The 14,451-nt window shown below is 41.4% G+C and overlaps 1 protein-coding gene across 5 annotated transcripts in view; it reads right to left on the bottom strand.

The window, feature by feature from the left end:
- The window catches only part of LOC119956225 (vinculin), a 134,854-nt gene that overhangs the window by 26,833 nt on the left and 93,570 nt on the right, over positions 1 to 14,451 (bottom strand). For all 5 annotated transcript variants that reach the window (XM_038783259.1, XM_038783255.1, XM_038783256.1 and 2 more), the window contains 8 exons: positions 13,452 to 13,627; positions 12,320 to 12,510; positions 9,236 to 9,435; positions 6,335 to 6,463; positions 5,534 to 5,683; positions 4,929 to 5,037; positions 2,738 to 3,040; positions 1,934 to 2,058 (listed from right to left, as the gene is read on the bottom strand). In XM_038783259.1, coding sequence (XP_038639187.1) covers positions 1,934 to 2,058; positions 2,738 to 3,040; positions 4,929 to 5,037; positions 5,534 to 5,683; positions 6,335 to 6,463; positions 9,236 to 9,435; positions 12,320 to 12,510; positions 13,452 to 13,627 — 1,383 coding nt within the window. The remainder of the gene's footprint in view (positions 1 to 1,933; positions 2,059 to 2,737; positions 3,041 to 4,928; positions 5,038 to 5,533; positions 5,684 to 6,334; positions 6,464 to 9,235; positions 9,436 to 12,319; positions 12,511 to 13,451; positions 13,628 to 14,451) is intronic.

Here is a 14,451-nt window from a genome sequence, read left to right as displayed (position 1 = left end):
TCCTTCAATTTGATACTCTCCTTTATTTCCCTTGATATCCACGGTCGATTTTCCCTCTTTCTACCGTCCTTCTTTTTGTGGGTATAAACCTTTGCTGAGCACTGTGAAAAATCGCTTGGAAGGTTCTCCACTGTTCCTCAACTGTTCCACCATAATGTCTTTGCTCCCAGTCTACCTTAGCTAGTTCTTCTCTCATCCCATTGTAATCTCCTTTGTTTAAACACAAAACACTAGTATTTGATTTTACCTTCTTACCCTCCATCTGTATTTTAAATTCCACCATATTGCGATCGCTCCTTCCGAGAGGATCCCTAACTATGAGATCATGAATCAATCCTGTCTCATTACACAGGACAAGATCTAGGACCGCTTGTTCCCTCGTAGGTTCCATTACATACTGTTCTAGGAAACTATCACGGATACATTCTATAAACTCCTCCTCAAGGTTGCCTTGACCGACCTGATTAAACCAATCGACATGTAGATTAAAATCCCCCATGATAACTGCTGTACCATTTCTACATGCATCAGTTATCTCTTTGTTTATTGCCTGCCCCACCATAACGTTACTATTTGGTGGCCGATAGACTACTCCTATCAGTGACTTTTTCGCCTTACTATTCCTGATTTCCACCCAAATGGATTCAACCTTATCCTCCATAGCACCGATATCATCCCTAACTATTGCCCGGATGTCGTCCTTAAATAACAGAGCTACACCACCTCCCTTACCATCCACTCTGTCCTTCCGAATAGTTTGATACCCTCAGATATTTAACTCCCAGTCGTGACCATCCTTTAACCATGTTTCAGTAATGGCCACTAAATCATAGTCATTCACAATGATTTGCGCCATCAAACCATTTACTTTATTCCGAATACTACGAGCATTCAGGTAAAGTACACTTATGTTGGATTTTTTACCTCTGTTTTGAATCTTAACATCTCCAGTTTTACTCATTTTAGTATTACTGGGCCTATTCACTGAGCTCCCCTCAGTCACTGTACCGTGTACTGTCGCCCTTTAATGAAGTTATCGTGAAAAGCCTCCAGTCGCCACATTTCGGCGCCTGTTCGGGTACACTGAGGGAGAATTCAGAATGTCCCAATTACCTAACAGCATGTCTTTCGGGACTTGTGGGAGGAAACCAGAGCACCCGGAGGAAACTCACGCAGACAAGGGGAGAACATGCAGACTCCATACAGACAGTGACCCAAGCCGGGAATCGAACCGGGGGCCCTGGAGCTGTGAAGCAACAGTGCTAACTGCTGTGCTACTGTGCTGCCCTCTTCTATACTTCTAAAGTATGTGAATTATCAAATTTGATATTCACAACAAAGTGTTCAGTTGTGTACATCAACTACAAAACTGTCTCACCCATGAAATTAGTCAGGTCATATGAAAGAAGGAAGACAGTAAAGTCTTCCCAACTATTTATTTAAGTCTTCCAAATCTGTTTAACTTATGGATATATATTATTTTCCCAATGTCCTGATGACATAGCCTTCTCTGTAGCGTGATTGATTTAGTAGGCGGCACTGTGGCACAGTGGTTAGCACTGCTGCCTCACAGCACCAGGGATCCAGGTTCAATTCCAACCTTGGGTGACTGTGTGGAGTTTGTACGTTCTCCCCATGTCTACATGGGTTTCCTTCAGGTGCTCCAGTTTCCTCCCACAGTCCAAAGATGTGCAAGTTAGGTGGATTGGCCCTTCTAAATTGTTCCTTAGTGTCCGACGGTTAGGTGGGTTATTAGGCTACAGGGATGAGACAGGGGAGGGGGCCTAGGTAGAGTACTTTTTCAGAGAGTCAGTGCAGACTCGATGGGCAGAATGGCCTCCTTCTGCACTGTATGGATTCTGTGATTCTATTTCATCAGCTAAAACAAAACATCAATCCTTCACAGTTATGTTAATATCAAATGTAGACATACGTGAAGTTGATCTAGATCAGGCGGTGGAGGAGGGAAGTCTGGTTCCTGAGGCTGGAAAGCTTCTCGAACTTTAGCCACAGCGCCTAAAATTCGATATCCTGAATCCAAGAAACTCTTCTGCAAACCTACATTAAGAATCATAGATTAGTGAACAAAGTAAACTGGCAAAATTCTTTAAATAAACAAATGTTGTTGAAAGATACACAAGCTGAGTAAAAGGTTCCACGATTTAATGAACAAGATCAAAAATCAGAAAGCACATCCCTCAATTGAAACAGGTAGCAATTTTGTTTACAGACCTCACTGTCTCGTGTCTCGTTCAGTGACTTTTATTTAACTCAAAAGCAAATTACCGTAATTCCCAGGCCATAGCAAGTTTGAAATGCATCAGTCTTGGAAGTAAAATAGCCAGCAGCAGATGTATCTGGCATTTAGACGAATTAATTATTAGAAACTGCGAGAAATGAGATTAACTGGCTCAGAAATGTTAAATTGTGATGCAAAGTTGTATCAAATTTCAACAAAAGCACATCACGTTGTTGTGGGGAGGAGGAAATTAAAGTGAATCAGTACCTGAAGTCAAATGAAATTGTCTTATGCATCTCAGTGTAAGGTTCTTAGCACCATTGCCAGAGAGCAACAGTTCTTGTACCCTTGACCAGAGTGAATAATATTAACTATGATGTAATACAACAGATAGAAATCAAGAACAATGTAAGCATTCAATCCTCAATATATGAAACAGGCACATTCAACAATGCTATGAAAGTAAAAATCAAGCAATGAAGCTTCAGTGCATCTTACCAGGATCTGAAATGTTCCCAGCTACAGCTTTAGCATCCATTACCATAGGAGAGATGGTTTTGCTTAGATCATCAGATGCTGCCTTCACTGATGCACGGAATTTTGGGTCTTCTGAGTTTTCAACTTCCCTCTTGGCAACCAAAAGAATTCGGTTTGCACGACGTGCAATGCTTGTTGCTCCAGCAACCAACATTTGAGGTTGTACATTGGCCATGGCTACCTTGCACTTGTCTATATCTTTCTTGATGGCTTCTTCAGAGGCATCCAACAGAGACCTGGTATCAATAGCTTCATCCACCAAACCTATACAAGTATATGACAATTATTACCCATTATTACCAACGTGAAATTGAACAAATATAATTCTGGATTTCAAGCTGTTACTGAAACTCATCACATTTAAAATAGAAGTTTCTAGTTTGGTCTAGCTAGAAATTTGGAATATCATGGAGGCAAAGAATTAAACGAATGCGACAACATCTAGAGCATTTAAAGGTTTGTACAATTTCTTAGGTTATCATGAAAATTCGCACCCCATAGTAGAGGGATGCAGGTTTGATTTTCTGGCATCAGAGCTGCATGAGTGGGACAAATTTAAAACCATATCTCTGGCTGCTCTCCCACAGTTTCTGGTACCTATCTAAATAGAAGCAATAGCAGATATTTGGAAGCAGACCGTCAATGTACCAAATTAATCATGAGGTGCGTACTTCGTTAGACGGAGTTATGAAAATGGGTGGAGCGAATAGATGGACTAATATTTGCAAAGCATGCCACAAATCTACTTGTTAAACATTGCCAATTCAGATCAATAGATTTGGGCGATACGGCGGCACAGTGGTTAGCACAACTGCTTCATAGTGCCAAGGACCTCAAGTTCAATTCCGGCCTTGGGTGACCGTGTGGAGTTTGCACTTTCTCCGCACGTCTGCGTGGATTTCCTCCGGGTGCTCTGGCTTCCTCTGGCTTCAGTGCAAAGATGTGCGGCTTAGGTGAATTGGCCACACTTAATTGTCCCTTAGTGTCTAAAGATATGCAGGTTAGGTGGGATTATGGGGTTACAGGGATAGGGCAGGGGAGTCTAGGTAGGGTGCTCTTTTGGAGGGTCGGTGCAGACTCGATGGGCCAAATAATCCCCACGAGGACCATGGGGGGAACCATTATTGACCTCCCCATGCGACTTGTGGAGTACGAGCTCCCAGATAGGGGACGGAGGACGCCCGCCTGGGACTCGTTATGTGTTGATGTAAAAGCTGGCCCATAACAGGGCCTAGACAGACTTGCCCACCCACCAAGGATTGTACTGGGAGCGAGATGCTGTATTACGCAGAACTTGTATATCGTTAGAATAAATTAATGTTTAATTTTCACCTGCTTCCTCAAGTTACTAAAGCCTCCTTCTGCACAGTAGAGATTCGATCATTGTCATTTTTCAATATTAAATGCTCACGGTGGACACAATTCTTCAATTTAGAGAAATGAAGTAAACTGTAATAAGTGCTACTTAACAGCAGCAATACGGGTCACCCCACAAAATCATAGTCACATTTTTACTGCAAGATTAGCAAAAAGTGGCTGCACAGTAAGAGGAGGGTTTATGGCTCCAATCTCTACCCTGTAATCATTCTGAGAAATCAGCTTTACTTTAAAATGTAGGGGAAAAAATCAAAAGCAATGGAGAAAGGAGTGATTTGTGCAACATTAACGTTCTCTGCAAATCAGACATGGAGATAAAAGTATTTGAAGCAATTTCTCTTTGGGCGAAGACTAATGGGTAACTTCAACAAATTCAAACGAGACGAACGCTCAAAGGAAATATCAGTCATAAATTGTATAACAAATACTTTAGTGTAAATTCTCTGAACAGTGTCTGAACAGTTATTCTACCAAATGCCATTTTCTGTTGAGAATGCAGGATCAATTAACCTAGGCTTAAATCTGATACAGTGATTTAGTTTGTTTTTAAGGAATTCTTTACTGGATAATCTTTCAGAGCAAAAAGGTAGTTGATTAAGCTTAAAATTATTGCCATTTACCAACATATTATTTCACAAGTGAAGGCTTCAAGCTCAAAATAAGGCTTAGTTGCGGAGCTGATACTTAGAATAGCTAATGACACAAGGAAGCAGGGCAAAATATTACTCAAATGGACTTTCACAGTTTCAATCACAAGAACAGTACAACTACTCACCAGTCATTTTCTCGACATTATCAATCCACTGGTTCTTCATGGTTTCAAAATGTTCATTGGCAGCCTGATTACCAGGGTTTCGCAACAAGATGCGAGCAGCTGAAACCACCTGGACAAGTAATTCAGTAATAGTCAAACTGTGCCAGAGACTTGGGGAGAAGTTGAATATTGCAGCAGCAAAGACAATGCCAATAAACCCTCTTCCAAAGCTATAAAGATAGGTTGAGAAGTATGTGGCTTACTGTTGTGGGATGAAAATTAAATTTTAAATTACATTTTTTTGTTAATATAAATGTAATGTTGCATACAGCTGATTCAAAAAGTTTGATCCATTTTCCAGTCATTCCACTTGATGGGGTAGACAACCTTGAAACGAATAGCCATATTGTTACATTGACAAAGTGATCAATCAGCAATGACTTCACTATATCTGGGTCAGAATCAAAGTCAGCAACTCTTGTTATAAAAATTAAAGTTAGAACAGAGTCAGGTGGCTAAAAATGGAACAGAAGCAGGGGGCGGGGGACAGAGTTGTCAGAAGATGTATTAAAAGGAATATTTTTTTAAATAACGATTCTGATTTTGAGTGTTTAACAAAGACCTACCTGTGGTGTTAACTCTCGAGCAGACTTCACGGCTGTCTGTATACCTTCTACTGTGGTTTTGTTTGCAGCTCCAACAGCAGCAGCTTTCTCTGCTGTAGCACCAAGTTTGGCAGCATGGTTCTCAAAATAAGCTGCCCTCTCCTGAAACACCTACCAATACAGCAACATTGTTCCATTTTTAGCACATGTAATTTTCCGCATTAATTGGACAATAATATAAAACATACAGGTTCTGTTGGTCACAATATTCTACTCAAGGGAAAGGTAGCCTTTTTTATCTCTCCCCCCCCCCCCCCCCCCCCCCTCTATTTCTTGTCTGGTTCAATAATGCATTAACTGCAACCAAAGACTGAAAGGCAACCTAAAGTTAAGTCTACATTGATATTAAACTACTGTAAACGGGTGTGAGACAGTAGAAGAACAGTCTTCCTTCCATGAAAGAAACGCTCCAATTGTGTTCAATACTTCCCAACAGTAACATGGCCAAGATCGAGTACTCAGCAATTCAGTATATCAAGAGTGCAAACCCATATCCTATCACTCCACAATGCCATGCACTGGTGCTCCAATGCATTGCTCATTGGCAAATGAAATAACTTACCACTGAAACAGCCCTCCTTTGCAACCGGTAATATTAAATTACAGGCAAGGTTCTCTATCTGGTTTGGTTCCTTCATACCTCATTGAATTAACACAGGATGTTCATTAATAATTGGGCACTGCATTACTTCCCTCAAACACCACATTTTTATTGGTATGCCATTCTCCTGTACAAATACTCCTTTTTGAGTTCCCATTTACCTCATCTCTATTTGGTGCATCCCGAGGAGCTGTGGCTGCTACAGCCAGCAACTTAATTGGAGTTGTAGTGTCACTGAAAACATCAGATACCTCCTGGGTCATAACTTCTTGCATTTTGCTTTTTAGGTCCTAAGAGAGAATAAAGATGATAAAGTTAGTATTTCAAGGAATCCAACATCTTAATGTGCCTCATGTAAATTAACATATTAGGGCACTTTGCAATGGGAATAGGTGGACACAAAGCAGAAGTGCTTTTGATCTGAGAAGCAATAATGCATTTTTTAAGATAGCCTTTTGAGGCGGAGACAGATTAAAAATATAGCAATGCTAAATGATTTGGCAAATAGACAATGCATCAGCTGGGATGCAGTGCCCAAAAATACCAATCAAGTAAAATTAAATGTTGCCTTCAAGGGATCTAAGATCTTGAAGTTGATTCACTGGGACGCAAGGTGTCAGCACAGAACAAGGAATGGATTCTGCAGAAGAAAACAGGTCTTCAAGTTTTGAACACACTGAAATATGTGAGAAGTGTTGAGCACTGGACAAATTGTCCTCAAAATGATGATGGTGTGGGTCAGGAGTATGTGGCCCTGCAGCATTTACAGTCTGCACTAAAGCACAATGATAGAGTGGTAGAATTCAGGTTCATGTAACAGCACAACAAATTGTAAGATCCTCATTTGAAACTGACCTCCAGTAAACAGAGTATAAAAATAAATACTTTCTGAAACATTATAACAAATAAAAGCAAAATCTTTGTGCTCGTACAGTGCTTCAGAGTTCCATTGTCCTGCTCTATTGAATCATGGATACATGTTCATGCCTGCAATCCCCTCAGTATTAACTGGTCACATGCAGTGTGCTACTGATCAGAGATGTTAAGTGGAGGCAAAATCATGCCAAAAAGGAGGGTGACAGAGAGGAAGAATACACAAACACAAAGGTCTTACATTTGCAAAGAACTGTTCCTCAGCATGGAATTGAATTCCTTACTGCCAACTACCCTTCTTCCTAATTAACCAATTATAATTTGTACATAAGAATAGCAGCTTTCATTTCCTGAGTAATCAACACATTCATAAATCATTTCCCATACAAAGCATGAAAATAATCAGACATTGTAATGCTCAAGCTCTACTCAAAATATATTCAGTTAGGACGAGATAGAGAGTTGTGAATCTTTGGAATTCTCTGGCACAGAGGGTTGTAGAAACTCCATTGCTGAACACACTTAAGACTGGGACGGATATCTGGGATGGGATTCTCCGTCGGCATGATTCTCCGTTTTGTCGGCGCCCGGGGGTTTCCCGGCGGCCCCATTGACCAGCCGGCGTAATGGAAAATCCCCCTGGCGGGTCGAGGCTGAAAAGTGGCGTGACGAGGTGGAGAATCCAGCCCCCAGTCTCCCAGGAAATCAAGGGTCATATGGGCAGGGAAGTGGAGTTGAAGCCCTAGATCAGCCACGATTGTATTGAATGGTGGATTAGACTTGTCTCATTAAAAGTTCAAGAATTTAACACGAAAGGATTCATTCCAAAAAAGCACGGTTCGTCATTATAGAGATAGTACTCCACCTACTGGTGAATATTCACTTTACACGAGATAGTTAATTAATTGTAACTGTTACCATCAAATTAAATGCAAGATTTTAATTTAAAAATATTTCTCAACTGCATATTCAATTCTCAAAATGGTCTGAATAATTTTTAAAAGCTAATTACAGTTTTAATGGAAAACTTATTCCCCATTGCTATCTTGAGTCAAATTAAAGCTGTATTCATCAGGTAAAAACTCTATCAACCATCACAATTATGAGACTTCAATGTTGTTAATAAGCATGCAGAAATGACAGTTTGCAGACTGATAATTTTAGCCTTCTGATGCAGAATGTATTTATGTTTATTATGCTCTTGGTGAATGCTCCCCATATAAGGATTTCTTCATCCATTAAACAAATAGAAATATACTTATTCAGAGCTTTACTCACACAAACCTCAAAAGATCATGGTCAAACACTGCTGCAGTTAAAACTGCCTAGAATTATAACATGGTACAAAAGTTGTGAAGTGCATGGTGAATGAGGTCAACTGCTTTCATGTGATGACAAAATAGATTCAGTAAATTGAAATAAAAATCACTGGAAATTTTCAGCAGGTCTGGTAGCATCCGTGAGGAGAGAGAGAGAAACAAGGTTTATGTTTCCCATCACGTCCTTCCATCAGAACCATTCTGACAAAAGGTCAGCAACCTGAAATATTAATTCTACCAAGTCTGCTGAGCATTTGCAGCATTTTCTACTTTGATTCAGATTTCATGGTATTTTACATTTAGTACATCAAAATGGCCAGAACGCAGAATTGTTACGGTGGAGGAGGAGGTAATTCGGCTCATTGTCTGTGCACCGACACTTGAAATGAGCATTATAGCTGAGTGCCATTCCCCACCTTTTCCCCATACCTCTTCATATTGTTTCTATTCAAATAATCAACTAACACCCTCATGAATGCCTCAACTGAACCTGCCTCCACCACTCTTCCAGGCCATCCATTCCAGACATGAAACATTGTGTGAAAAAGTATATTCTCACATCACATTTGCTTCTTTTGCAAGTCACCTTAAAGCTGTGCCCTCTCATTCTTTATCCTTCTAGGAGCGGAACAGTTTCTCCCTCTCCACTCTGTCCAGCCCCCTCATGACTTTAAACCTCTTGATTAAATCTCCTCTCAGCCTCTTGTCTCCACAGAGAACAGTCACAACCTCTGCAATCTATCTTCATAACTGAAGTTTCCCATCCCTGGAACCATTTCTGTAAACCTCTTCTGTAATCTCTTCGATGCACTCACACCTTTCCTATAGTGTGACACTCAGAACAGTACACAACATTTCAAGCGCTCCTACTTTTAGTGCATCCTGCAGCTGTGCAGCAATTGCTCTGGCCTGAGGACTGTCCCCTTCTCCCCGAGCTGCCAACTCTGCAAGCTGTCCAGCCAGCTGTTCTACTTTATCACACTTTCCAGTCATTTCCTGACGATAGGGTCCCATCATTGCATTAGCCAGTCGACGTCCCTCAGCAACAAGTCCACGGATAGCTGCCTGGCCTAAAGGGAAGAAAAAAAGCTCCTTAGATTAAATCAAGTGTAAAATTCTAAAAGGGCCAAATGATGCACATCATAAGTTTAAGACATTTTCACATCCAAATTGTATTACTGAGAAGTGCTGACTGGAAGGCAGGAATTTCACTAAGATGGGGATAAAACTGAAAAAAAGAATCCGGGAGGTGGGAGGGTCTTGCTAAGGAAACAAAGTGAAGATCAGTTCAAACTGCTCTTGCTCACCTTCCGATGGTTAGAAATAAACACTATTGGTGCAAGTTTGGTATCCTCACAGCGGAGGAAGGTATACAGTATGATGAGCTGAAAGTGGGAAGGGAAAAAATATTTGACTAAAATGATGAGTGTTACAATACAAAGCTTATAGTATCGTAACATTTTTGGACAACGGGCAACATGGTAGCACAGTGGTTAGCAGAGTTGCTTCACAGCTCCAGGATCCCAAGTTCGATTTCCGGTTTGGGTCACTGTCAGAGTCTACACGTTCTCCCCGTGCCTGCATGGGTTTCCTCCGGGTGCTCCGGTTTCCTCCCACAGACCAAAGATGTGCAGGTTAGGGGGATTTGCCATAATAAATTGCCCTTAGTGCCCAAAAGGTTGGGTGGGGTTACTGGGTCCCAGGGATAGGGTGGAGGTGTGGGCTTGAATAGGGTGCTCTTTCCAGGGGCCAATGCAGAGCCGATGGGCCGAATGGCCTCCTTCTGTAAATTCTATGATTCTATGAAATTACCAGGGGGCATAGATTTATGAACTATGAGCTCGGTTGGCAATTCAACCCCTCGAGCCTGCTCTATCATTCAATATGATCGTGATTGATCTCAACTCGGCCTCAACTCCACTTTCCTTCCCATTTGCCATAAATCTTCAACCCTTCACTAATTTAAAAATCTGTCCGTCTCCTCCTTAAATTTCCTCACTAATTTCTTTCATAATTTACCTTTCCTCTTTTTACTACTTTTTTAGTAACCCTTTGTTGATCTTTAAAAGTTTCCCAATCTTCCAGCCTGCCACTGACTTTTGCAATATAGCATTCCCTAGTTTTTGTCTTTGTTATCTTTAACTTCCTTGTCTCGCCAATGTTTCTTTCTTTCTGGAATATATTTTAGTTTTTTTTTAAAATTTAGAGTACTCAATAATTTTTTTTCCAATTAAGGGGCAATTTAGCATGGCCAATCCACCTACCTTCATATTTTAGGGTTGTGGGGGTGAAACCCATGCAGACACGGGGAGAATGTGCAAACTCCACACGGACAGTGACCCAGAACCAGGATCGAACCCGGGTCCTCGGCGCCGTGAGGCAGCAGTGGAATATATTTTAGTTGAGAGGAACTGAATATCTCCTTGAATATCTGCCACTGCTCATCAACTGTCCTACCTTTAAATCTTCCTGCCCAGTACACAAGGCCGACATAATATCTTTGTTTAACTCCAGAATACTAGTGTGGAACTCCAGTTCTCGGCCTCAAACTGATTAGGATGATTGGTAGAAGGATTAGAGGGGACACGAAGAAAAAACGTCTTCACCCAGAGGGTGGCAAGTCTTTGGAATTCGCTGCCTGGCTTTGAGGTGGATACAGAACCCCTCATCTCATTTAAAAGGTACCTGGATTTGCACCTAAATGTGATATAACCAGCAAGGCCATAGACTGGGTGATAGAAGGTGGGATTACAACAGGCAGCTAGTTTTTATTATCTTCAGCTGGCACATACACAATTAGCTGAATAGCCTCTTTCTGTGCTGCAACATTTCCTTGGTTCTGTGATGGCCATTAGGAAGGAATAGCTCATAGGAAGTCATTGTAGGATCGGGGTTGGAGAGTAAGAGGGAGAGAAGAGAAAGAGAGGCAGAGCAGTTTCTAATATTCACCGTGCGGAATGTGGGTGGGAGCCCGTTCTCAAATTGAAGAGACCAAGTTCATAAGGATTTAAAGAAGGCTGGAAGATTTGCCTTAGCTTTGGCGAGAGGGAGGAATCTCCAGGGTAACCCTCACTGTAGGAATCATTATGGGATCGGAAGTTACCCGGCTAGGAAAAGAAAAAGGAAGCTATCAGGAGCTCAGAATAATTTTGGACTATTTCCTGGAGAATGCAGTGTCCACTTAAGGGAGAGTAAAGTATAATCATGAAAGGGGACTTTTGGTCATTTTAAAAATTAAATGGGAGAATCTTTTCTGTCGTTCAGACGACATGTTGTTTACTGAACAGTACACAGCCAATTTTGCTTGTAGCCAATGGTGCTTTTAGTTTGTTTATTACAGTAAAAGTCTCAAAACAAAAGGCAATCCAACAGGAATACAATAAGCCAAAAGGTCACCAAAAATTATATGTCTTAGTGGAAAACATTAGCAGGTAATAGATTTATTTTTTAAAAGCTGCTTTTCTACAATATCTATAATATGGATGAAAGAGAAAAAAATAAAATACTTCTCCCTGCATTTTCATTCCATTTCCGTAGAACAAAAATGTTGTGTGTTATATTTTTGTGGTGTATACTCCACACCTAAAACTTGTACCAACTAAGTTCAGTTATTCACCAGCAAGTAGAGTTTTGGAATGGAAGAGTTCTTCGTAGAGCTCAAAATTCAAGTCAAAGTGTCACTGGTGTGTTGTCAATTTGTATTCAAGCTGCAATTCCATACTTGATTCTAAGTACAAAGTTCCACCGTTTTGAATCCCTCGAATCACGTTAATTTAACAATAAATTAGGGTAGAGATGGCGCAGTTAAAATGGCTTTTACCTATTATTTCCCTGATGTGAATGGTAGCATAAAGTAATATACACAAGTCCTTCGCCCTGTGAGTGAGACACTGGCCTTTCAAATGAATCAATTAACACTGAATCTGTGTTTCAAAGAATTTAAAGTGTACTCACCCACACCACGCCCATCAACTGTAGGATTATCTATCCAGCGCTGCGCCTGCTCTATTTTGCCTTCCAAATTAACTGCTGCTTTTACCGGTCTACTGTTGGCCACTGCTCGGTTTGTCTTGGTCTGCAAATTCTGCAATGTGGTAGCAATTTGCTTCGCCAAAGCACGTGCTTCTGGGGTATCACCTTTACCTCTGCAAAGCACAGAAAGCAGGGTCACAACTCTACACTAAACATGAAGCAAACAGCATTTAAGTAAAAAAAGCAAAGTGCTGACAAATGTGAACACTAATTTCAATAAAATTCAAAAAGTGGGACAATAATTGGTGAAAATTTAAGCATTTTAGGAGTGAGTTTAATGATTGTAAGGGGAAACAAACGGCACTGACTTTTAAGACTTAATTCAGAACAGACAACGGGGGCAATTTGGTGATGACGTTGCGCCCAGCTTGGATCTGGGCATGCCGAGTGAATCCCAGGAGAGCCGCAAATCAGGCTCCACACCAGTCACTAGGCCAACAGCAAGATACTCAACTTGCACCGCCCGGCGTAATCTGGATCATGCCGTCGCTGGGCAAGATGCAGATCTGCATATTTAACGAAACCATTACGCCAATTTAAATATCCAGACACCGATTTCACCCGCCACCCAGGAGTCAACGGCTGTGCCTGCGAGACCTCGCCAGGGTGCCGCTTAGCACTGGTTTCCACAAACGTGACAGGGGTCTAGCAGGCCATTAGAGACCCCTGGGTGGTTGGGAACGAGGCCGGATCGTACCCTGGCACTCTCCCTGGCACCTGAGCACTGCCAACACAGCACCTGGCATTCTCCATTGAAGGGGGGATTGAAAGGGGTTCCAGGTCAGCTCGCCAGCAGGAAATCTACTAAAGCGTGGCCTTGGTGGGGAGAAACTCCCAGAGGTTGGTGAATAGCGGGGGTGAATCTCGTCACTGCAGCCTACGAGAAACACCGCGCCAAACATGCTCAAAAACGAACGTAACTTTTGTTCGCTGAATCGCGCCAAACATTTATTAACTGAAATGAGAGTTTCATGCTAAATGGGTAAGACTTGATAGATTCAAAGAAACTCCATGATCAGTTTGTCCTTCAGTTATCCATTTTTTGAATACATACTGCCTTCTCAAGTCAGACAGCTTAGCTGTTAATGCTCCTATTTCATTAATCGAACGTAGTATATCATCCCGTTCTTTGGGGTCCTCACAAAGATCCGCAATTTTCTTAGCCTCTGTTAAAATACCACGGATGTTCTCTTCTCCATCAGGACCTCCATGTGGATCTGCCAGCCAGCTCTAAATAATTGTCAAAGTCATGGAAAATACTTGTCATTCATAAACAAAATTCAGGACAAATGTTACACATTTTTATAAAGTACCATATCCTTTGTTACGTCTTAACATACTGAATGCTGTTCCCAAATTACCTATACATTCAACTAATTTCTAGAGTTTTGCAGGGCTCAGCCTGAACACTAAACCACTGTTTTGCAGATAATCAACAGATATATTAGTTTACAAGATTAGAAAATGTCATCCCAGTCAAGTGGAAGAACCAATAGAGCTCTCTCAATACCCACTGAAAAATATTGGCCAAGGCGTTTGTCAAAGGGCAACTAGGAACAGGGAACAGATGGCCCAAATTGACACACTGCTTACCTTTGTTCTGCCATAAACACATTCTAATCTCTTTATGTGCCACTATCTGTACTCTTCTTCGCCTTAATCACCTGCATTTACATTCCCTTGGTCTTTCTGTCCCCAACATCTTTGTCAATCTCAACCTATCGCTGGTCCCCTATCTAGCCCCACTGCTCAACCCCCACCCCACAACAGTATAAATCTGACCCCATTTCCAGTTCATCCCTTTGAAATTCGCTCCAGTTCGAAAATTTTCATTTTCATTTAATTTCCAGCTTTGACAAAGAGTGAGCCAGACTCAAAACATTCACTCCCTTCTCTCTCCACAGATGCTGTCAAACCTGCTGAGATTGTCTAGTATTTTCTGTCGTTTCAGATTCCAGCATCCACAGTCATTTGCTTTGATCTAGAAAGAAGTCTGTACCTGGCTGAGAATCCCATAGGGTTCTTAAGCCCCCTTCCCAAAACAGCACAATGGA

This window comes from Scyliorhinus canicula, chromosome 22 (assembly GCF_902713615.1).
Source record: "Scyliorhinus canicula chromosome 22, sScyCan1.1, whole genome shotgun sequence".
NCBI lineage: Eukaryota > Metazoa > Chordata > Chondrichthyes > Carcharhiniformes > Scyliorhinidae > Scyliorhinus > Scyliorhinus canicula.
The sequence above is the reverse complement of the archived record's forward strand: the minus strand, read 5'-3'. Positions and strand labels throughout refer to the sequence as shown.